Source organism: Penicillium mononematosum, assembly GCF_028829835.1.
Source record: "Penicillium mononematosum strain IBT 11891 chromosome Unknown utg000001l:1.0-4488741.0:1.0-4491989.0, whole genome shotgun sequence".
NCBI lineage: Eukaryota > Fungi > Ascomycota > Eurotiomycetes > Eurotiales > Aspergillaceae > Penicillium > Penicillium mononematosum.
In genome coordinates, this window is record NW_026643271.1 from 2,775,890 (window position 1) to 2,798,248 (window position 22,359).

The following is a 22,359-nucleotide window of genomic DNA, read 5'->3' on the forward strand; positions in this document are numbered from 1 at the left end:
CTTCCAACTTATGTCATCACTCTGGGAATCCTGTCTTGGTCAATTTAGAAGAGACAGGACTAATGATGTAATATGCTAAGGAGAGCATTCCCCAATGTCGATCACTGAATTCAACAGACGTACCAATTTTCTTTTCAAGAATAATAAGATCAATATAATTCTGCTCCGTACGGAGTAGAGACTCGCTCGCACTTTCTCCGTGTGGCTGGAGCTTGGCCGGGGTAACTCCTAGACTTTATCTCCTGTTTCTCGGCCGGGATGTCTCCAGGGCTGCGGGTGCTACCCCTTACATACCTTCCGATTACAAAGTACCTCGGGATAATCTAAATTAATATACATTCAATCTAAAATGAGTAGAGATGTACAGGGTCTGTAGGTCTAGAGCTATCTGCAGGAAAGAAAAGAGAAACATATACTCACACCTCTAGGTGTGGAGAAAAAGCACGTCTAGAAATCTAATTTTTGGAAAGTTGACAATCAACCACCCCTTGAAGGTCCAAACCCCAATCACTGGGCCGTCTTGGATGCCTTGGTTCTCAATTTCATGAGAATAAACACGAGGGCATACGAGCTGACCACAAACAGAGCCACAATACCGGTGTCTCTCCAGCCATAGAAGTAGTCCATCAGGTTGATGGTGACGAGGTAATCGGATCCACGGGTGTATTGACACACACGGCATCCTTCGGTGGCTTCGGGATTGATGAGGTTCATACGGGTGCCAATGGTTTGCATGAAGTCGCTCAGGTATTCACCGCAGGTGGTTCCATTGGGTGCGTCGAACTTGGCGAACTCTTGCTCCTTGCAATTGACTTCGCGATCGAACAGGCCAAAGACCAACATGCTGCCCATGAGGTAGTTGAACGGGTTGAGCCAGTAGATCCAGTAGCGCCAGAAGCTGACAATTTGGGCGTAGGGGACCAAAGACACCGCAGAAAGAGATCATTGTCTATTAAGTCCGGTGTTAGCTGAGATATTCCGAAGGGCGGGAATCAAAAAACTTACGCCCAGTATTAGAGGATTTATCATGGCAGCCATCTGGGCGTTCGGTGCATATGCAGCGACGAATTGGCCTAGGTTTGTTTGTTAGTTGGGGTCAATATGAAAACGGATGGTCAACTTACCAATTCCAGTGTAGAGGAACTCGTAGAGGAAAAACACGAAGAACATGCTACCACTCTTACTGGATTCAACTGCCATACCGGCTGTCCAATACCAACAGTTGAAGAAAAGAGCAGCACACACAACCAGATACGGGATTTCCGACACAATCAATGCGATAGTGAACGCCTTCCATGAGTACATCTTGGCCTTCTTCTCCCGTGCTTCGAACAGATCGCGACGTTCAAGGAAGGTTGGCTGCAGTTGATTGATGACACCGGGAGCGACAAAGATGGCGTTGAAAATGAAGAATAACACACTCTGGAGATCAGAGACGGAGTCACCGATCATCCAGAAACTGAATCCCACAAACAAGCCAGAGGAGATGTGGAGGGCGAACTTGTTGTTGATGTAGTCGGAGTTTCGGTATAAGGCTGTTGAAGTACGTTTCAGAACTAGACTTGTCTGCTCCCAGAGGGTAGTAGCAAACTCTCGACCATCATCGGTGGTAGCTTGCGGCTTCGACGCAGCGGTCTCAATGATCTCGTCAAGCTCCTTAAGCATGGCACTATGTTCAGGTGACTCCAGCCAGACCTTGTTCCAATCTCTGCCCTGACTCAGTTGACCCGAAACAACATCAATCATGTGCTCAGCGGGGTTAGTCTCAGGCGGGCATGGCGCTCCGTAACGTGAGAAGTAGCTTTTGATGCCCTGCGAATTTTCTCCGATAGGACCGAAGAAAACAGTCTTGCCTCCTTTAGCGAGAAGAAGAAGCTGATCAAACTCGGCGAAAAGCTGCGCAGATGGTTGATGCACGGTGACTAAGACAGCCTGGCCAGCATCTGCAAGTCTGCGAAGGAATCTGACTGTGTTATACGCACTCTGGCCATCAAGGCCGCTAGTGGGCTCGTCGAGGAAGATCAAGATGCTGGGCTTAGAAACAAGTTCGACTCCGATAGTAACGCGCTTGCGTTGTTCGACACTCAATCCAGCTCCAACACTACCGATCATAGTATCAGCCAGATCATGGAGCTCGAGCAAGTCGATAATAACGTCCACGTAAGCAAGTTTCTCTTCGCGTGGGGTGGTAGCAGGTTGGCGCAATAAAGCAGAGAACTCCAACGATTCCCGAACCGTTGCCATACGTTCATGAATGTCAAGCTGCTCAACATAGCCGGCTGAGCGTTGGAACGAGACGGGCAATGGACGGCCATCAACCATGATAGATCCATTAATAGTTCCTTCAGTTTTGCGCTGAGCGAGGACATCAAGTAGAGTTGTCTTGCCGGCGCCAGAGGAACCCATCAAAGCACCGAGCATACCAGGCTTCACCCATCCATGGACGTTGTCTAAGAGGACTCGGTCACCGCTAGGTGTCTGAACTGTGTATGAAAGATTCTTCCATGTGAAGACGGACGTGTTGCGGACCAACTGGTTGTCAAGCTTTGGAGACTCATCCTTGGTCGGAGAAACCCGCTTCTCTGGACTCTGACCTTCTTCGTCCCTTTGCTGGTTGTTGACGTGCTTGTGCAAGTATTCACGGGGGATAACCAGGGTGCTGCCCGCCTCGGAGGGTGACTGCCACCTCGAAGTCGCGACAATCGTGACGAAGACGAACAAAGCCCACCAGGCCCAGTTGATACCGAAGTTGCGCCAGACATGGGAGTGACTGTATGAGAGTGACGCTAGATAATTGTCGCCAATCACGAAGTTCTGGCCTGGGATCGCGCCAGCCACACCAGCGCAAGCTTGGTAGGCCTGGACATTTTCATATCCGGGGCCAGTGGGGATCAGATTCGTCCCGACGCATGGAATGACGCTCTTGTCATGGAATTCTATACTCAGTAAGGCCTCGAACCCATAGGAAAGCGGGTCAATCCAGAAGATCCAACCGAGCCAAGGATGCATTGCAGGTTTTGGGATCATGTAGCCAGTGTACAAAACGGTGCACATGATCAGTAAACCCGAGACCTTGGAGGCTCCATCAAAAGTAGAAAACAGAGCTCCTACGGCTCGGAAAAGAGCAGTCATAGTCTGTATGTTTATTAGTTGACAGCCATGTGAGGAAATTGAATGACACTTACCATTGTTGTTGTGAAGACAATGATCCAGTAGGAGAAAAAAGCTCCAGCAGACATTGAGAGTCCCACCATGAAGTAAAGAACCAGACCAAACATGGAAACCTGGAAAAGCAACACAGGTACGTCGGCAGCAATCTGGGCAAGACAGAAAGCGGCCGGGTGGAAAGTAAGCGAAGCCCTTGTGCTTGATCAACACAGGTCTTCCAGAGAATGACTCGTTCACTTCACTCATCGCGAGTAAGCTGTTGTAAAGAAGGGAGAAGAAAAGGGCACCGGATTTGATGAAAAGTCCGCCAGAGTTATCGGGCGCACTATAAAACAGGGAGCCGGCAATCAAGGCCTGACATAGTGTGGCCACCTGCTTGATGATGAATGTAGCTTTGTCGCCCCAAAGGATCTGATACTGGCGCTGCACGCAGATCTTAACTTGGTCAACGAAGCCAACGGTGAAGGGACTGTTCTTGGGCAAATTTTTGGAGGTTTCAAAAGCCACGCCTTTCTTAAACTCTTCGGTCCGCTCGCGGGCGAGGTCGGAGTCTGGGTAAGAGTAATCTGCTACCATTTGAGTATAGATGGGTGATTTTTCATACTCGGCTCTCAGCGCCTCCGCGTTACGCGGGAAGCGGCTCTCGAAGCCAGGTCGAATTCTGCGTTCGGTCGGTACAGTGACACTAGTGAGGTAATCCGCAACGTTAGAGCCCTCTCGGCAGATGAATCCGGCTTCCTCCATGAAGGGCCTAGCTTGCTCTCTGGTGCCGTAAAAGATCTGTTCTCCTTCATCAAGCACGAGAACTTTGTCGAACAAACCGTAGATGCCGTTACCAGCCTGGTAAAGAGTAACCACGGTCGACAGATTGAGTGTATCGGTCATAGCTCGGATGGCTTTAGTCCATTCAAGCGCAGTGGACGCATCAAGGCCACGGGTCGACTGATCCCAGCAGAAGACAGAGCCTCGAGTGGCCATACATTCGATGATAGAAACTCGCTTGCGTTCACCGCCACTGACTCCACGAACGTACTCATTACCGACCTTAGTGTCCTCGGTGTGAGAGATACCGACGGATTCGAGGAGGAACTTTTTCGACGCTTGTTGGTATTCCGAGGCAGTCATACCGTCCGGCAGATTGAAGGGCACCTTGAGGCGCGTGGCAAAGTCCATAGTTTGACCAACCGTTAAGGTTGGGAAAAAGATCTCTTCTTCGGTGTTCATCACAATCTGGCCGCGAAACTCTTCAGCCTCCTTTGGCTGCATAGATCCAAAGCGCACATCGCCCTCCACTGATTTGTATCCTCCTCGTCTATTGGCAAGCATTTTCAACAGTGTCGTACAGCCAGAGCCGGGGCGACCCAGCACAAGCAACATTTCACCGGGCTTCACGCAACCATGGCTCTTGTTGAGGATTGTCCGTAGAGGGGGCTTTCGTCGGCCTTCTCTGATTTTGGTGGGAATATTGAACTGGGAGAGGACAGTCTCATTCACAGCGGCTTCTGAACTTATTACCTGCACAGAGAGATCCTGCCAGGTGACACCAAGTTCCTGTTTCCTGAATCCAGCTGCCAAGTTGCGATCGTTCTCCTCCTGGAGCTTGGCCATCATGCTCCAGTCATTTCCTTTGAGATTGGGGCTCTCCTTGCCGGGAGTCTCGTCGCCTGTGATCGTCATGGCGCTTTCGGTATCGAATTGGATCTCGTCAGAGCTTGCGCCCGCGGCTTTTTCTGACCCGTCCATGATGGCGGCGAAGAGAAGGAGGGAGACGTTGACAAATGCCGATTAGTATCTCGTAGACTACGCAGATACCAACTGAAGGGGACCGCATCCTTTATGAGAGTCTCAGGGACCCACGCCAAAGTGGCCCCGAAAATCCGAGGCCGAAGCAAACATTGCTTTCTTATTGGCAGCATTAAGATTTCTGTGCGGAGCCCCAATTGATAGAATAAACATTCCGCCCTAGAACTCGTCTAAGAGTCATACATCGACAAGCCCAAAATAAATCGGAGGCGCATTTTGGACCCGAGCCGCTGACTAATCGGCTTATTCGCTTAATCTAAGCTCCGATTGGAGTCTTGGCACCACGCGGTCCCCGTAGCTGTGCCGACAGGTGGGCAACCTTGGATGGAATTAAATGTGGAGAAAGACCGAAGGCCGAGCAGGATGTTCATTGGACGAGAACAGTTGCTTGTCGGAAGAATATCCATGGACTATCCTCCGTGGAGTACAGAGTTGATAGCAAACATATCCTTGTCTTCCCCTTAAAGCTGTGCGCATTGCACATCTGGATGATGAATTTGAGGATTGCTATAACTGGTGTATGATAAGATCTGCTGCCCTAATGCATGCACTTGAGAGTTTTTGACCGGACCGACTTTCGATTCATCATATATTTGCTAGCAGATCGGAGATTCGAAATAGCAAAATGAAACGGACGATCTGGACCCTTAATCTTCTCTTATTTGCTCGCGGTACAGGATCAAATCACAACATCCGAGATCAATCTCGAACCTAAAATGCCAACCCTCAGCGCAGCCTCACGTAAGATCATTGAATGTTGCCTAAGAGTATCTGGTGACCTAGCCTACCTACTATACAGTTGGGCTCAGGCTTTGATCAAAAACAGTCATCAATAGGCCTTATGGGTAGAAACCTCGAATTCGGCCTTCCAATTTACTTTAAGCCCTTTTCCCACTCTCACATGGTAATATACATCCATGGATATAAGAGATTTGGCCGGAATTACGACTTTACTCCGTATAGATCCACCATTTGCTTACGATTGTAGTCTTGGCACCCAAGTTGCGCCAGATGTCCGATCCTTTCCTAAAGAAGTAAATAAATAAAGCATCGTCGGTGTAAATCGACAAGAGACATATATCCATGGATGTTAAGCTGGGTAGAAGTACATTGTTGTATACGTAACTATCATATTGTATATTATCCAACGTATCCACCACATAGGGCACGGAACTCATTCCGACTTGCCCTCGAGTCTTTGGCTGGCAATTTTATGAGACAACTCCAACATAGACCTTGCTAGAATTTCTAAAATGGGGATAGTGCAATTCATGGATCTTGATACCCAGTTGCGCAGCTCCACGGCCACATGTGAGTCAACTCCATACTCAGAAACTGGATTGGAATGATTGATGTTTTCAACCGGGATAGAGAGATGGGAGGCAATCTTTCTGCTGAGAGCGTCGCAGATTATTATGGTGGCTTGATCCACCGTTTTTGCAGCATCAAGTTCAACCTTCAATCCTTCCATCGAGTCGCCGAGCGCAGTGGATCTTCCATGACCCTGAAACTTGTACCGGAAATGGGCGAACAAAGGTGCGTCGAAGTTCCCGAGTGATTCCATTTCTTTCCATTGGCCGAGACCAGTTACCAGTTGTGCTGCTCCGCCCGTCGAATGAGAGACTGCAACTTGTATCAGGGATAAAAGTGTTGGTGTGTCAGTGCCCTGGAATCCTTGCCGTTCCATCTTTGTCGCTAAATCCCTGTTTTCAGTCAGATAGCCAACGTCTGTGATTGTTCCAAGATCCAAAGACACTGCTGGAAGACCCAGACTTCTCCGATAAGCTGCGAATGCGTCCATGAAAGTGCAGCCAGAGGCATAGGCAGCCTGTGTTGCGTTCCCAATAACGCCGCTGATAGACGATAACATCAAGAAGAAATCAAGATCCGCGGGGAGGTGGCGGTGCAAATTCCAGGTGCCATGATACTTCGGGCCCATGACATCTCGATACTCGTCCAACCTCATGTTTTCAATGTGGACATCCTTGAGGACCATGGCTGCCTGGATCAGCCCCCGTATTGGAGGCACGCTATAAGACAGATCCTGAAGCATTCGTTGAACTGCAGTCTCGTCGGATATGTCACAAGCTCGGGTGGTTATCTGGGCACCTTTCTCCACCAGGTTCCTCACTGTCATCTGAGACTCATATTTCGAAAGCCCGCTTCGATTTACGAAAATCAGGCTCTTTGCTCCGTTTTGCGCCATCCACAAGGCTACTTCCCTCCCAATTCCACCAAGCCCACCAACCAGCATGTAGGACGCGTCTGCTTGGAACAATGGCTGCGTAGCTCTAGGAAGCGTGGCCTAAATCTCGTTAGCTGGAGGCAAGTCGGCGTTCTCTGAGTGATGGGGTAAGCTGTACCGTCACAACATCACTATCTTCCACCTGAACCACAACATGCTGCTTGGTTTGTATTGCCATTATTGCTTCTTGGATTTTTGAAACATGATATACATCAGTAAAGCCAGGCCCTTTGAGTCTTCTTTCGAGGAACAACCGAAAGACCTTTGGCCATATCTGATTGACGAGGTTCGTCCTCTCCCTCTTGAGCTCAAATATATTGACCGTAGACAGGGAGATGTTCTGGGGGCATGACAACAATCGAGTCTTGAGGTTGCTTGTTCGGAGTTGGATTAACCGACCGAATGGCGCAGTGCTGTTCTGCAGAATCCTTTCCTCTGCAGTCTCGAATGCGACTACTACGTTTGCTTTCTTGCCCTCAGTCAACCGTAACACGCCCTTGGCTACATCGTCCTTCCCGCTCATGAAGATATGCTCTCGGGCTATCCCGAACCTCGAGCTGAGCAAGTCTTTTTCGTTCGGGCTGTACACCGTCGCAAAAATCCGAGCATCCGTCAGCAAGTACACTTCCAAAAGTGCTTGGCCGAAATGACTTCCGGCATCATGGACGAGAACGGCATCATTCGACTCGACCATTGACAGGTGGTTCACAACATAATAAGCAACGGTATATGCTAGAGGCAAAGCCGAAGCCATCTGTAACGACATCTCGCCATTGATCCTCTGGAAAGCTGATGCCCGATCGTGATAAAAGCTTTTCGCCGTCCCAGTCCCAAAGCAGGCAACCCGGTCGCCTACGGTGATGTCGTGAACGCCAGCACCCACGTTGTATACTATGCCGCTGCACTCCATACCGAGGGTGTCGTCTGTTTCCCAATCGAGATAGTCTGGCTGAACATCCCATTTATTCAGGCCAAAGGACAGTACCTTGATTCCAACATAGCCGTCTGGGAGGTCTGTCACCTGCGAATCACCAACGAACCCGGGGTTATCGAATTTCCTGGAAAGACGGAGAGGTTGCTGGAGGTTATGGAAATGCTGCTCGGATATAGCTTCTGTATCATTAATGCTGTTCATCGTCTTGTTTGCCTTCGGATTCTCTAGTACTCGTGGAACCAGGATTTGCCCATTTCTCTCCGCATACTCCGTATCTTCATCTGGACTTTCACGGAGGAATCGGGTAACCAGAACTTTTGCAATAATGTCGGCGGCTTGGGATTCAGAGAGAGGATTTTGAGCATCCAGGTCGAGGGTGACGATCGGATTGACACCTGATTCGGCTCGCGCTGTTCTTGCAAATCCAACCACCAAGGCTGCGGTTGGGTTGACGGACTCAATCGTTCCTCCCCTTGTGATCCAGAGAACTCCTCCACTCTGTGTAAACATTTCTTTGATCTTGCTGAATGTAACTTCATTTCCAGAGGCCAGTAGGGAGGACTTTGAAGTATCCAAGACCAAACAAATCTGATCCTTACACTCCACATTATTGACATGTGTCACATTCACCTCACATGAGATATTCTCGAGCTCAATGACTAGGTGTCTAGCTTCGGCTTTGTCCCCACAAATGATGGAAACCTTTCTGGACGACTGATGAATTTTCCCTTTCTTGGCCAGGATAAACTGATGGCTCTTCTCGGTGTCTTGATCTGCATAGGCATCAACCTCCGTGAAATGCGCATCTTGCAGGATCTCGTCCCATTGACTATCTGTCCAACCACTCTGACCCAAACAGAATTCGTCTGCGGACAAAGAGTGCAAGGCACTGAACAACAGGTTTTTCAGCACATTTTTCTTTGGGTGGAAGGGATTGATTGCAATCAAATAACCAGATGGTCTCAAAAGATCATGGACTTTGCTAAGTGCATTTTTCTCGCAACGTGCAGTGCACAATCCGTGAGCCAGGATTATGATGTCAAAGGAATTCCTTTCAAATCCTTGTTCGGCAAAATCTTTGTCAAGATCCAAGAGCTTGCATTCGACCCATTCTGACCATGCCTCCAGCCGCTTCGAGGTATGCTCAAGCACAGAAGCGCTTTCGTGGGCAAATGTATATTTCCCGCAATAGGGCGTCTCATTAAGCGTCACAAGATGCTTGAGGAATATCTCCGCTACCTGGCCTGTGCCAACGCCAAATTCAAGGATGGATATGTCTGGCTTTCTGTGGCCAATCAAATTGACATACTTTGCAGCTGCTCGATACGAGGTGTCCGCTGAGAATATATCCCAGAACTCGTCCAAAAGGTGATCGTCTTTGATGACGGTGGAAAAGTCAACTTGGTTTCGAATAATAGCCACAAGGTTCTGGCCAATGACCGGGAGCAACCTTCCCATCGGGATGGAATGGATATTTTCCGAGTGAGATGATGATATTGAGGGCTTATCATCATGTCGTTCGAGCACATCTTGGAGGTAACACCAGAATCTGCGGTGAGAAGTGTCCAGCTTCATTGCTTCCGTTTTGCTGACTTTCTCCAGCGCTGCTCTGATGAAGCTGGCTGCAATCTCTTCGTACTCTTTCTGTCGCGCGGGCTCTTGAACAGTACTCTTCTCGGTGAATATAAATGACGCATTATCGCTGGACAAAAAGCTAGGATCGGGCTCCCAGTCAATCTGATAAATTATGCGGCTATCTTTTGTCTGCGATGCCGGTTCATGACGCTCGAGTCGCGCACACCGTAGGCCACGAAGTGAGATAGTTGGCTCGGTTTTGAACTGCTTCTCGTTGCAATTGACCGCGACTATGTATGCGATCACATCCTTATTTGGCATCGGGCGCACGTTAGTACAGATACTCATGGGCTCTCCTGCGGAACAGCTCAGACGGGATGATACAACCATCTCTTCGATGGAGACAGGAATTGCAGGTCCTTCCTCAATCCCCATACCCGGGGGTAAAGCTGCAAAAATAGTCTGGAATACACTATCCAAAGTGCATGGATGAACCAAAAGCTCATGCTGAAACGATGCAGGCATCACGGATAGTGTATCTGGCACAGTGACTTCTGCAAAGCACGCCCCGTCTTTGGTCGCACGTGCTTTTGTCATATTCGCAAAGCATGGCCCGTATTCCAACCCGGAATTTTGAAGCTTCTCATAAAAGTCACGGACGTCAATCACTGATACTCCATGGACTTCAGTCCCCAAAGGGACCGTTGCATAACCATCACTTTCCTCGGCTCCATCACCTGAAACACCAATACCTTTTTGTGTCCCGACCAAGCCAGTGCAATGTTCAATCCACCTGTTCTCCTCCGAGATAGAGTATATATGAAAGTTGTACAAATGTTCTTGGTCTTGTGTCGACTTCTGAAGGGACACCATAACCTCGACAGCAGAAGTTTCACTGAGAACCAGGGCTGATTGTATTGCCACATCTCGCAGGATATATCTAGCAATCTTTTCTTCTTTGTTTAACTGTATTGATGCTTCGATTGCCATTACCAGATACCCTGCGGCAGGGAAAACAATGTTCCCCTGAATCTTGTGATCGAGAAGCCAAGGAAGCTCTGAGGTTCGAATATAATTTCTCCAGCGAGGCTCAAATGGACATGCCATGTTGTCGGGCGCACCAAGTAAATCCATCCGCGACGATATTCGGTTCCGATACATCTTGCTCAATCGTGGCTCTGTCCAATATGACCTGGAGTGATTCCAGACATAGGTTGGAAGATTGGTCAGTAGCTGCGGTGTGCTACCTTTCTTGGCTCCCGCAGGCCTGTTGATCGTGCCAAAGTTAATGGGGTAGTTGAGTGATACTAGTGTGGCAACTGCGCCGAGAGCTGTAGTGACTGCGTTGGCCTTCCGCGTGAGGATGCTAATATAAGCTATATCGGCGGCGTTGAGCTTCGCATCAGCCTGGAGAATTTGCTTGATCGGCCCGGAAAGTGCCGCATGGGGACCAATCTCGATGAGACAATCCACAGAAGGCTTTTGGGCTGCCCCAGCCCTTCTTATTCGGGAAGCTCCTGTATTCCCACCACGCTGACTATTTGTCTCAAAACACAAAGTCCTCAGGGACTGGGCGAATTTGACCTGCCCGACCAAGTTAGACACCCAGTACCGGGCATGCAATTCTTGCAAAGGAGCCATCTTTCCAGTAACCGAAGAAAAGAACAATGGCCATTTTCCTCTCTTGTCTTCTGCTATCTGATCTAGTCCTCGAGGCTGGATATGGCCTATCAGGCTGTGATACTGCTCGGCAACCTGCTCTATATGAGGAGAGTGATAAGCGACACCCACTTCAAGGCGTCGGCTGAACACCTGCTGATCTTTCAGTGTTTGTGCGAGCGCATCAATCGCAAGTATATCGCCTGATATCGTTACGCTGGATGGACTGTTGATACACGCGACGACCAGCTGTCTAGGCTGGAATTCGTCCAAGTAGGGCTGTACCTCTTCGGCAGACATCCCAACTGCCATCATGGCACCTCTATTTGGTTGGTCATGCAAAAGCTGGCTTGCTACAACCCCTCGGTAATATGCCACCGACATTGCATCATACATGCCGAGTGCACCAGTAGCGTATGCCGCGGCAATCTCCCCGCTGGAATGTCCAGTCACGGAGTCTGGGTGTATATTCCATGATTTTAGCAAGTCGACCAGCGCTATCTGCAAGGCCGTACACACTGTCTGGCTGAGACTTGGATGGTTCAAATCGGAGTCCCGGGGGGGTCTTTGTGATCTCCTCTGTTTTCAACGTGTCAGTGCGTGGAACTTCTAAAAAGTGGTTGTCTGTGTACCTTCCACTGTGAAAGGAGCTCCGATGTCAATCAGAAACTTGTCGATCGCCAAAATTGACATTTTGAAGATAGGATAGGCCTGAAGCAATTCCCTTCCCATACCGGCCCACTGTGCGCCTTGCCCAGTAAAGACAAAACCAAGCCTTGGCTTCCGAACAGCGCTCCTAGCCTTGACATTCTGGGAGAGCGAGGTTGCCAAACCTGCAACCGTGTCTCCGACAACGGCTGCCTTCCATGGAAAGATAGAGCGCCGCTCATTGATTGTGAATGCAAGGTCGTCCAGAAACTTCTCTTGGTCAACTTTGTGTCCCGTATCGATAATATGATTGCTCAGAGCCTCCATCTGTTGTGCACAAGTTCTTTCATCGAACCCGGAGACCATGAATATGCGAGATAAAGCAAGCGGCGAACTAAGAACGGTCTCTGCGTGGTTGTTGGTCGTAGCTGATATGATTGTGTGATGTTCGTCAAATCCCCAATTAGATAGATAGCCTTGGGCATCTTCGACAATGACATGGGCATTGCTTCCACCGTATCCAAAACTATTCACAGAAACGCGACGAGGCCCTGTGGTCTCCCATGGCTCAGGGTGCAATTGAACCTACCGATGTTAGTCTCCAACTTCCAACTTGCCCGAATATCCAAACCTTGAGTTTCCAATCATCGAGTGGAATGCGCGGGTTAATTTTCTCAAAATTCCTGTTTGGCAAAAACATGCGGCTTTCCAACATCAGCACTGCCTTGATCACACCTGCTACTCCACTTGCACCTTCCAAGTGGCCGACATTGGTTTTGATGGAGCCAATCCGCACAGGGTTGTCAGGTGGACGACCAATTCCAAAGACACGAGCGATCGCCCCTGTCTCAACTGGGTCTCCGGCCAGTGTGCCTGTCCCATGAGCTTCGACAAAATCGGTTTTCGAGGGATCCAGATCAGCCCGTGCATACACACTTCGGATCAGACTTTCTTGGGCTGCTCCGTTGGGTAGTGTTATCCCTGCAGTGCGCCCGTCTTGGTTGGAACCCGTGCCTCGTATCACGGCCCGAATCTTGTCGTGGTCGTGTAACGCCTTGGCTAAGGGTTTAAGGATGAGACAGCCAGCTGCCTCGCCTCGCGCGTACCCATTCGCCTTTTCATCAAAGGTATGGCATCTCCCATCTGAGGAGAGAAACCTAGCGCTGAATCAGTCTAGTCTTTCCGGTCGTGGGTAATTTTTCACATACTTCATCATGCTCATCGTCGACATAAACTCGTGACTCAATACCAAATTGACTCCCGCTGCAATCGCTGTCGATGCGTCCCCTGTCTGGAGGCTTTGACATGCCAAATGAAGTGCTACAAGACTTCCCGAACAGGCTGTGTCTACCGTAACGCTGGGCCCTTTCAAGTCAAAGAAATAAGACAGCCTGTTTGCCGTCATTGCACGCGATTGTCCGGCGTTTGTGCACTGATACATGGGCACACACTCGGGATCCCGAAGTAGGAGATCCGTATAGTCTGCAGAGAAAGACCCCACAAAACAGGACGTCTTTGTGCCCATGATGTTGGTCAGAGGAATGCCAGCTATCTACCATCAGCCTTGAAAACGTGATTCGGAGGAGTAACTTGCCATTTTCAAGGCCTTCATATGCTACCTCCAAGAGCAATCTCTGCTGGGGATCCATGGCCTGATTGGCTCACCGTTAGATGAGCTCGACAACGCTCGAATCTGTACTCACCGCTGCCTCGTCACTTGTCATGTTGAAGAACGGCGCGTCAAACACCGATACATCCTCTTCCAGAAAATGGCCACCTTCTACATTGATCTACTCCCACATTATTGATTATTCCGACTCATTTCATGTATCACTTACGGTTCCATGGCGAGCATGATCTGGGTGATAGAATGCTGCACTGTTCCACCTTCTAGCTGGAATTGGGCTCCATGCCTCTTTACCCGTGAGAATCATTTCCCACAGCCTCTCGACATTTTTGGCATCCCCTGGTCCCCGGAAGCCGATTCCCACGATTGCTATCGGTATACAAGATCCAGCGGCCAAGTTTGCCAGATCATCTTCTGAAATGGTCGCTTTTGGGGGTTTGACGCTGGTTTGTGACGACATTATTGCTTTTGGTTCGCTGGAGGTCGGCGAATAACCATATATCGCATGCCAGGGAAAAGCGAGGGGACTGGGTTTTCTCACGCCAGGGCAATGGGCTTCCCCGTATCATAGCCATCGGTCTTCTCGGCCTTTTGACGCCATCCATCTTCCGTGACAATCTACGTCGGGACATGTGGGAAGGTGTCACATCAAGTCGCAGCGAGGTAAGTATCCGGGTGCAACCCTCAACGGCGAAACAAAACTCAAAGGCCATGAATATCTCGATCTGAAACACTTTTTTTTTTTGCCTTCGCGAAGAATCTGCAATATACTATTACAACAACATCTTGGAAATTATGTTCCACAACCGCAAACATACTACTCTCCCCTTTCAGCCAACGTTTTTTTCACCCAACCTTTGCCTCCGTGTCGCACAACCGAAATGAAAACCCTTTCTTTGGTATCTGGTGTCACAAGATTTGACTGGACAGTTTTCGAATTGCAGTGGCGATTATGGCGACATTCTTCCGATCACTGGGGACATCGTGGCCCTTCCCATGTACGGCAAATGTCGAATACCTCGCAGAGCAGAGCCGATACAAAGCCATCGAGTATTCGAAGAGTGGGTCCTTGGCCCCGGCAATGTGCACGCAGGGGATGGAGATGAACCCCTCTAATCCTTCCTCTACGACAGGACGCTGCCCAAGTTCCATGCGGAAAGGTGGCAGGGAATTGATGAAGATTGCGCATCGAAATAGCGCAGGCTCATTCGGATTCATCTTGGCATGGTGGATCATGAAGCCAGCAGCCAATGTGCCGCCATGGGAAAAGCCTAGAACCCCGTCGAACGGACCTTCCAAGGCAACTGTTTCACTCAGTTGCTCGTATGCCTCCAGGATGTCGGATTCGTCCATGTCCTCGTGGGAAAAGGTGCGTGGGAAACGGTAGTAGCTGTAGTACGGACCATCATAGTAACCGGCGATTCCGGGGCCCGGGGCTGAATCGACGTCACCTTCGAGGAAAGAGAAGGTCGCGGTATTGTCGCGTTGGAGCTCATGCATGAGCCCACCTGTTGGATTAGAGTTTGGTGTCTCTCGACTAAAGCAGGAGATTGCATACTCAGTTGCGACTGTAGAATCTATTGGCGAATTAGGATCCAGTCACCCCCCTGTCAGCCATGTCGGTAGCTTACCCTCTGATTCGTCCCCCAGCCATGGAGACACAACAATCGTAGGGGCATTGTGTTGGGTAGCGAGATAGGCAAATGAAGTAGAGCAAAAGTGCCGTTGTCAGCAAAAATCACTGCGACTTGCCATGGTGATAGCCATGTCTGCCTGCGACATTTTATATTTTCCTTCGTGGCGAACAACAACCCACCGCGGAAAAGGCAATCACCTCGTTCGGCTTCATTTCATCGATACGCACGAACGACCAGGGGCCTTGAAACTCGCCGCGAGGAGACAGATCCACTTTGCCCTGAACTCGGCGTAGCTGTCAGTTTCACAGACGTCGATCTGGATATGTGAGCACACTCCACGTATCCCACTCGGCGTTGTACTCAATCCAATTTCCAATTCTAAAACAAAAGCACGTTATATATCACCGTTGATATTACCAGGTTGGTAAACGTGTGTCCAAAATCAGGTCCTATTGGCGTTTGATTCTATCGATTCGCCGTCCACATGGCTTTTTGGGCTACTATAGTGTAATAATTAACTGTATGCAACCTTTCAAGGTTGGAATCTCTATCATCTCCGAAAGTCTTTACAATTTTCAAACAGCACACTCAACATATTGCTTGGATCCCCCACTCTTCGTCCTATGCTTTATGGCCAACGACCAGGAAGCTCCAAATTGAGGAAGGCACGATGGGACTTTGTCCAAGATAACAGTCGTCTGGCTCCGGTCCTTAAGCTCTCCGAATTCTTTTTCTTGTCCCAATGATAATTTTTTTTTTTTCGGTTCCTCATGACGCTGCCGTCTTCCCTGAACTCGGGCGACCGAACTACCACGCTCCGTCTCTCGCCCGTTCTGTTCCCGGTTTTGCGTGCTTGTACGTTCAAAAATCTGGGACTCGAGTCCAAAATACGGGAGGTAAAGGTGAATAGAAATGTGGGCAGTACTTTTGATCGGGTGAAGGGGCAGACTCTTGGGTACGTTGGTGGGTTGCGTTAATATGGGATAGCATACCTTTATGTGCTGGGTAAGTTGGTGAGGATGATGGAATTTGGAGGACAAAAAGTTGATCAAGCATACATAAATGTATGTGTCCTACATAAGTACAGTAGGAGAGATATTGAGCTAAACCTTTTTAACCAGGTACCGCCCTCCAAATATTCTGCCAGTTCTGCCAGTCTGAAACTCCTAGTATAGTTAGCGTGCAGGCACATGGTTTAGCACTAACGGTTAGCAGTCAATGGTATGTACCTAAGGAGACTACTAAAAAGACCACTAAAAGTGACATATGAAAATACTACCGGATAAGACTACCTGAGAAGACCATTAAGAGACTACGGCCGCTTATGTATTCTTGTGGCGGTATGTTCAAGAGGGAGACGGTATATAGGGCGGTATACCTGGGTACAAAGGTGTAGCCCAATATTTCGGAGGTGCCATGGACTGCACTTGCTGTCACATACTAAATCGATGGACATGGGCATGTCCTGGGGCCATCTGGTATGCTTAGTCATCCAGATGTTTGATTGGTTTGCATAGTGGGGTTTGCCATCGAGGTTTGCCTGGTGTTATTTATTATTCCTCCAAATCATATTCACGACTTCACAAAATAGAACTATATATCACCTCACTCTTAACTAGTTCGTGGAATTTCTTTTGTACAAACTTTTGCTATGCCATAATTTTTCTCTAGCTTAGGTTGTCTTCACCCCTTTTTTGGGTGGCAACCCCTATCGTGCATGGTCCATTGGTGGACAGAGACTGGACCACATTCTGGTCGTCCCTTTGTGGCTCTCATCCGTTGCGTGGCCTCCATGCGCGGCATAACTCAACGTGGGCATTTCCAAGATTTGAATGGACTGTTTCTACCTAATGTTGTAGGTAATAGGTAAGGAGAGGGAAACAACCTCAACTGAGCGTCGTACAAGATAACACAAATGATAAAGAAGGGATAGAGGGGTTACCTAGGTAAGCATACATATGTATGGAAAGGTCTCGACCAAATGAAAATCGCAAAATCATTCAATCATGTGCAACACAGATTTTGCGCCATGTCCTTTTGAACTCCACCAGGTGGCGAGCTTTCAATTCGTAATGTTCTGCGTGAATCCTGAGGGCCCTTATGTGGGTTTAAGTGGGTCTTGCTTCTATCTATAAGTCGTGAGGTCTGTTCTTTGATATCACAAGTGGAATCAGATTTGCAAGGGACTCTACGGAGTATAGCACTGACACTTTCCACTCCACTCATCTCAGGAGGTGGCTGCAAAATAACTGCCCAATACGTGGGTCAGGATCGACGTTTTGGGTAGTCCAAACGCGGCCTAAGGGGTTGTTTGTATGTGCCAAAGATAAGGAGAACAAGAAAGTTCAATAGAAAAACAAACAAATGCACTATGGAGTATATGAAGCCCATATAAAAATGGAGTATTTACAGGGTACATGGGAGTATGGGAACATGGGAACAAGCACAACCATACAACATAGACCATTTTAGCCCGAATGGATGCCAAATGCTGGATAAAAGATCGCCACAATATGACCCACACCACCTCGCTGATATGCAAGTAGCACGTACTTTAGAAGATCTAGAATGATTTTCTATTCCCCGAATGATAGAGGGAGATATGTCAGTGTGCATGGACCCATGGATGTACACTTGCAGGATTAATAGGTAAACTTAGGGTTGGGCCTATTAACGTACTCTGTAGAGGATGTGCATATAAATCCAAGTATTTTATGATATTTATGATTTCATTATCTGAAGATCTAGACTCCTTTTTTAACTATTTTAGCTCTCCAAGACGAACGAGGGAGTTTCTTGGCCAATTCCTTGGTTTTGCCATTTAATCCTGTTCTAGCCTTATCAAAAAAAAAAGAGAGAGACTCTTTACATTTTTCCCCTCTTTTTATTCTCCTGTCCTTTTCAAACCTGTTCATCTTTTCATATATTATTTTTCACCTCTGACTCCTATCATTCGTTGTGCCTTGTACCTGCATAGACGGCTTGCAGTTCGTTCTCGGCTAATCTCCCGAGCCACCGAGCCACCGAGCTCACTTACATTCCCTTCATGTCGGGCTTCATCAACCCACATCCCAGCCCAAATGAAGAATACGCAGAATATCCTCTTCCAATCATTGACAACCCCGGTGATCGTCAAAGCCTTGAGCGTGAGGCTACCGTCGATGTCAATCAATATGATGCCGGACTCGAGCCACCCACACGGCCTCGCAGTCGATCCCATCACAGGGTTCGCTTTCGTTCGCTGAGTCTGCGCCGGAACGAAGATGCCTCACATCCCTCGTCGCGCCCGTTATTGTCGTCCCCAGACCTCAGCGAAGTCCCGCTCTCCGGAACCATCACCCCGCCAGCCCCCACCCATTCCCGGGGTGGCTCTGGCCTGGCCAACGTGCACACCCCCGACGAGTTGGGCGAGACCGAGAAACATGATTTTGGTAAAATGGACCGGACTACCTCAGCCCGCGACCGCTTCAGAGCCACCGGTCAGCTTTTGCGACAGAAAACTAGCCGCTTGACGGAACGCCTCGGTCGCCCCACGGATGAAGGCGAGCCCCTCAACGCCTCATACCTTCCAGACGACTTCGACAGCGGTATCCCACTTGAGGAGCTACAGGCCCGCCGCGCTCGCCATGACGCCGACCGAGCGCACGCATTGGAGACTGGTGAGGATGTTATTGAGCCGCCCCCTAGCGCCGAGGCTCATCGCTTGGTCCGCAGCATGACCATGGTTCAGGATCAGCTGCGCAAGCGGAAACCTCGGGGCGCATATCAGCGGTCGGGACAGACAACTCCCGAGGGCTTGATCAGCGCCTTTACGCAGCGCAGACGGTCCAGTGGATTGGGCGGTGGCAGCGGCATTTTGTCGCAGTTGCTGAAGCTCCAGGCCGCCCAGACTGGAAGCTCTTCGCGCCCGGAAAGTGTCATCACGGATGACTCTGACAGTGACACGCAGGTCTCCTCCGGTATTTCCACCCCGAAGAAAGGTTCTTTCTCGCCCCCACTCCCTGCTTCTCTGTCTCTGCCAACATCTGGTGCCGCTACCCCGCGCAAGGAGAAGCTCAAATGGTACAAGAAGTCAGCCCATCTGTCCACCTCGTCGCTGGTCAATGCCTCCATGAACCTCAGCACGGCCAGTCTGCCTGCTGCGGCAGAGGCCGCGCCGGGTGTGCACAAGAAATGGAAGAGAAGCAAGCGAAAGACCCGTCTGGAAGACGAAATCCGTGTCACTGTCCATATCGCGGAGATCATCGCACGTCAGCGGTACATCATGCAACTGTGCCGTGCGCTTATGCGATACGGTGCCCCGACCCATCGTCTGGAGGAGTATATGCAAATGACTGCCCGGGTCCTGGAAGTTTCGGGCCAATTCTTTATATCTGCCCGGTTGTATGATCATGTCCTTTGATGATCCTACCACACGCACGGCCGAAGTCAAACTTGTGCGAATGGTGCAGGGAGTCGACCTTGGTCGCCTTGCTGATACACACAACGTTTATAAGAATGTTGTTCACGATCTTATCGGTGTCGAAGAGGCAACCCAGGAACTGGACGATATTATGCAGCGCAAGCCCCGATTCAACAAATGGGTCTTGGTCCTGGTGTACGGTCTTGCTAGTGCGACCGTCGGTCCGTTCGCTTTCAAGGCCCGCCCGATCGATATGCCCATCATCTTCTGTCTAGGTTGCATCGTTGGGCTGATGCAGCACGTTCTCGCGCCACGGTCCACCCTCTACTCCAACGTCTTTGAGGTTACTGCTGCCATCGTGACTTCCTTCCTCGCCCGCGCATTTGGCAGCATCATGGTCACCCGCAATGGTACATCTGAACCACTTTTCTGTTTCTCCGCTATGGCACAGTCATCTATCGCTCTGATTCTCCCCGGATTCATGGTTCTCTGTAGCAGTCTGGAACTGCAGTCTCACCAAATAATCGCTGGTTCGATCCGGATGGTGTATGCCATTATCTACTCTCTCTTTTTGGGCTATGGTATCACAGTGGGGACTACGATCTACGGGCTGATGGATGCCAATGCAACGTCGGCATCTACGTGTTCAGGCCTGGATGTGTACGGATCGGTTTATGCACGCACATTCCCCTTTGTGGCTATCTACGCTGTTTTCCTGGCCATTGTGAACCACGGAAAATGGAAACAGATGCCCGTCATGGTCTTCATCGCTGTGTGCGGCTACGTCGCCAACTATTTCAGCACCACCAAGCTCGGTCCCCAATCAGAAGTCGCCAATACCGTCGGTGCATTCACTATTGGTGTGCTAGGCAATCTGTACAGTCGGGTCTGGCATGGCCATGCCGCTACCGCCATTCTTCCCGGTATATTTGTGCTGGTACCCTCTGGCCTTGCTTCTAGTGGGTCTTTAATTGCAGGCATTGAGTACGCCAACGAGGTTCGCCAGAACCTCGACAATAATGGGACTACTGTGGCTTCTGGTGCTCTCTCTGAAACTTCAGTTGCCAGTCTTGGTTTCGGCATGATCCAAGTCGCGATAGGTATCACAGTCGGGCTGTTTATCGCGGCTTTGGTTGTCTACCCCTACGGCAAGAAGCGCACTGGTTTGTTCAGCTTCTAGTCATTTATTTGCATTTATGAACATATTTCTGTTGTATATGTGTCATGTGTCAGCCTTTTTGTTTCGACATTTCTGGTTATCGGCGTCAATTCAGCGTTTGGGATCTACACTGCATTTAATATAGACTTAGACGGGGGCGTTATTGAGCGGATATCATTTTTAGACATGGTCTACAACAATACACCATCTACAGGATCTACTTAGACAAGATGCCAACAATCGTTCCTGTCTGATATAGCCCTTCTCTGGTAGTCGAAATAGTGGATCTTCTCGTCTCGTGTCGGAACTTTCCGACCACAGTGTCACCTCGGGTGGTCGCCAAATACCCCGAGAATCCGCAAAAGACCAACATCACCATATTACAACGAGACGATCCAGAATGCGCAAAATCATCCCAACCGACTTTGTCGTCTCAGACCGCGGCGGTGTCGTGGAAAATCGATACAGCGTCCATGCAGCCATCACCGACGCCGCGGGCAATCTGCTCTATGCAGTCGGCGACCCCTATCGAATCACGCTCGCCCGCTCAGCAGCCAAACCAGCGCAGGCGCTAGCAATTGTTGAAACGGGCGCAGTGGACAAATTCAACTTCGACGAGGCCGATCTGGCTTTCATGTGTGCGTCGAATAGCAGCGAAGAACGACATATCGCCCGCGCCCGGAGTATGTTGTCGAAAGTCTCTGCTTCGGAGGCTGATCTCCGCTGCGGTGGGCATCCTCCTCTCTCTGAGACTGTACAGCGCGCTTGGATCAAGAGCGATTTCACGCCAACTCCGGTTTGTAGTAATTGTTCTGGCAAGCATGTCGGCATGATCGCGGGGGCGAAGGTGTTGGGTGGTGATGTGGCGGATTATCACTTGTCTACGCATCCTGTTCAGATGCATGTGAAACGTGTTGTTGATGATGTGTGCGGTCTTGGGGTGGACGGGTCTGTTTGGGGTCTTGATGGGTGTAATCTGCCTGCTCCCGCTTTCGAATTGCATTATTTGGCTCGGATGAATGCGACATTCGCTGCTGCCGCTGATGCCGTGGCGTCGTCGGGTTCCGGTGTTTCTTCGAGAACGAAGGCGCTGAGTCGTATATTCCATGCCATGTGGAAACATCCCGAGTTCGTCGCGGGAGAGCATCGGTTTTGTACAATCCTCATGACTGCATTCCAAGGCTTGCTGATTGGTAAACTTGGGGCGGATGGCTGCTATGGGATTGGTATTCGGGAGTGTGAGCATACAAGATCTCTAGGAGCAAAGGGTGCTGTCGGGATTTCAGTGAAGATTGAAGATGGTAATATTGGTGTCCTTTACTTGGCTGTCGCGGAGATTTTGGAACAGATTAAGATTGGAGAGCCTGGAATGCGTCAAGCGCTCTCTGCCTTTCACCACCAAAATATTTTCAACACTGTCAATGTTCAGACTGGCAAGTTCTGGCCTTGCTTTAAAGTGCGAGCAGCATGATCTAGTTAAGTAAAATGGGAATTTTTGTGTC

At 49.6% G+C, this 22,359-nt stretch overlaps 6 protein-coding genes across 6 annotated transcripts; 3 read left to right on the forward strand and 3 right to left on the reverse strand.

The window, feature by feature from the left end:
• Positions 1–507: 507 nt before the first annotated feature.
• Positions 508–4,911, reverse strand: N7519_001036 (uncharacterized protein; the record flags this gene model as incomplete). The annotated part of the gene is made up of 6 exons (XM_057287814.1): positions 508–801; positions 842–949; positions 1,006–1,073; positions 1,125–3,135; positions 3,186–3,317; positions 3,406–4,911. The coding sequence occupies 6 exons, from the start codon at positions 4,909–4,911 to the stop codon at positions 508–510; spliced, it is 4,119 nt and encodes a 1,372-aa protein (XP_057153897.1).
• Positions 4,912–6,145: 1,234 nt separating this feature from the next.
• On the reverse strand, positions 6,146–14,119 carry N7519_001037 (putative polyketide synthase; the record flags this gene model as incomplete). The annotated part of the gene is made up of 7 exons (XM_057287815.1): positions 6,146–7,276; positions 7,335–11,902; positions 12,017–12,617; positions 12,664–13,189; positions 13,241–13,584; positions 13,736–13,822; positions 13,871–14,119. The coding sequence occupies 7 exons, from the start codon at positions 14,117–14,119 to the stop codon at positions 6,146–6,148; spliced, it is 7,506 nt and encodes a 2,501-aa protein (XP_057153898.1).
• A 449-nt stretch (positions 14,120–14,568) lies between these two features.
• On the reverse strand, positions 14,569–15,338 carry N7519_001038 (putative DUF341 family oxidoreductase; the record flags this gene model as incomplete). Its single annotated transcript, XM_057287816.1, has 3 exons — positions 14,569–15,167; positions 15,218–15,236; positions 15,291–15,338. The coding sequence occupies 3 exons, from the start codon at positions 15,336–15,338 to the stop codon at positions 14,569–14,571; spliced, it is 666 nt and encodes a 221-aa protein (XP_057153899.1).
• Positions 15,339–18,342: 3,004 nt separating this feature from the next.
• Positions 18,343–19,698, forward strand: N7519_001039 (uncharacterized protein; the record flags this gene model as incomplete). The annotated part of the gene is made up of 1 exon (XM_057287817.1): positions 18,343–19,698. One exon carries the CDS (start codon positions 18,343–18,345, stop codon positions 19,696–19,698), a length of 1,356 nt encoding a protein of 451 aa, XP_057153900.1.
• A 40-nt stretch (positions 19,699–19,738) lies between these two features.
• On the forward strand, positions 19,739–20,878 carry N7519_001040 (threonine/serine exporter family protein; the record flags this gene model as incomplete). Its single annotated transcript, XM_057287818.1, has 1 exon — positions 19,739–20,878. One exon carries the CDS (start codon positions 19,739–19,741, stop codon positions 20,876–20,878), a length of 1,140 nt encoding a protein of 379 aa, XP_057153901.1.
• Positions 20,879–21,257: 379 nt separating this feature from the next.
• On the forward strand, positions 21,258–22,328 carry N7519_001041 (asparaginase; the record flags this gene model as incomplete). Its single annotated transcript, XM_057287819.1, has 1 exon — positions 21,258–22,328. One exon carries the CDS (start codon positions 21,258–21,260, stop codon positions 22,326–22,328), a length of 1,071 nt encoding a protein of 356 aa, XP_057153902.1.
• Positions 22,329–22,359: the final 31 nt, after the last annotated feature.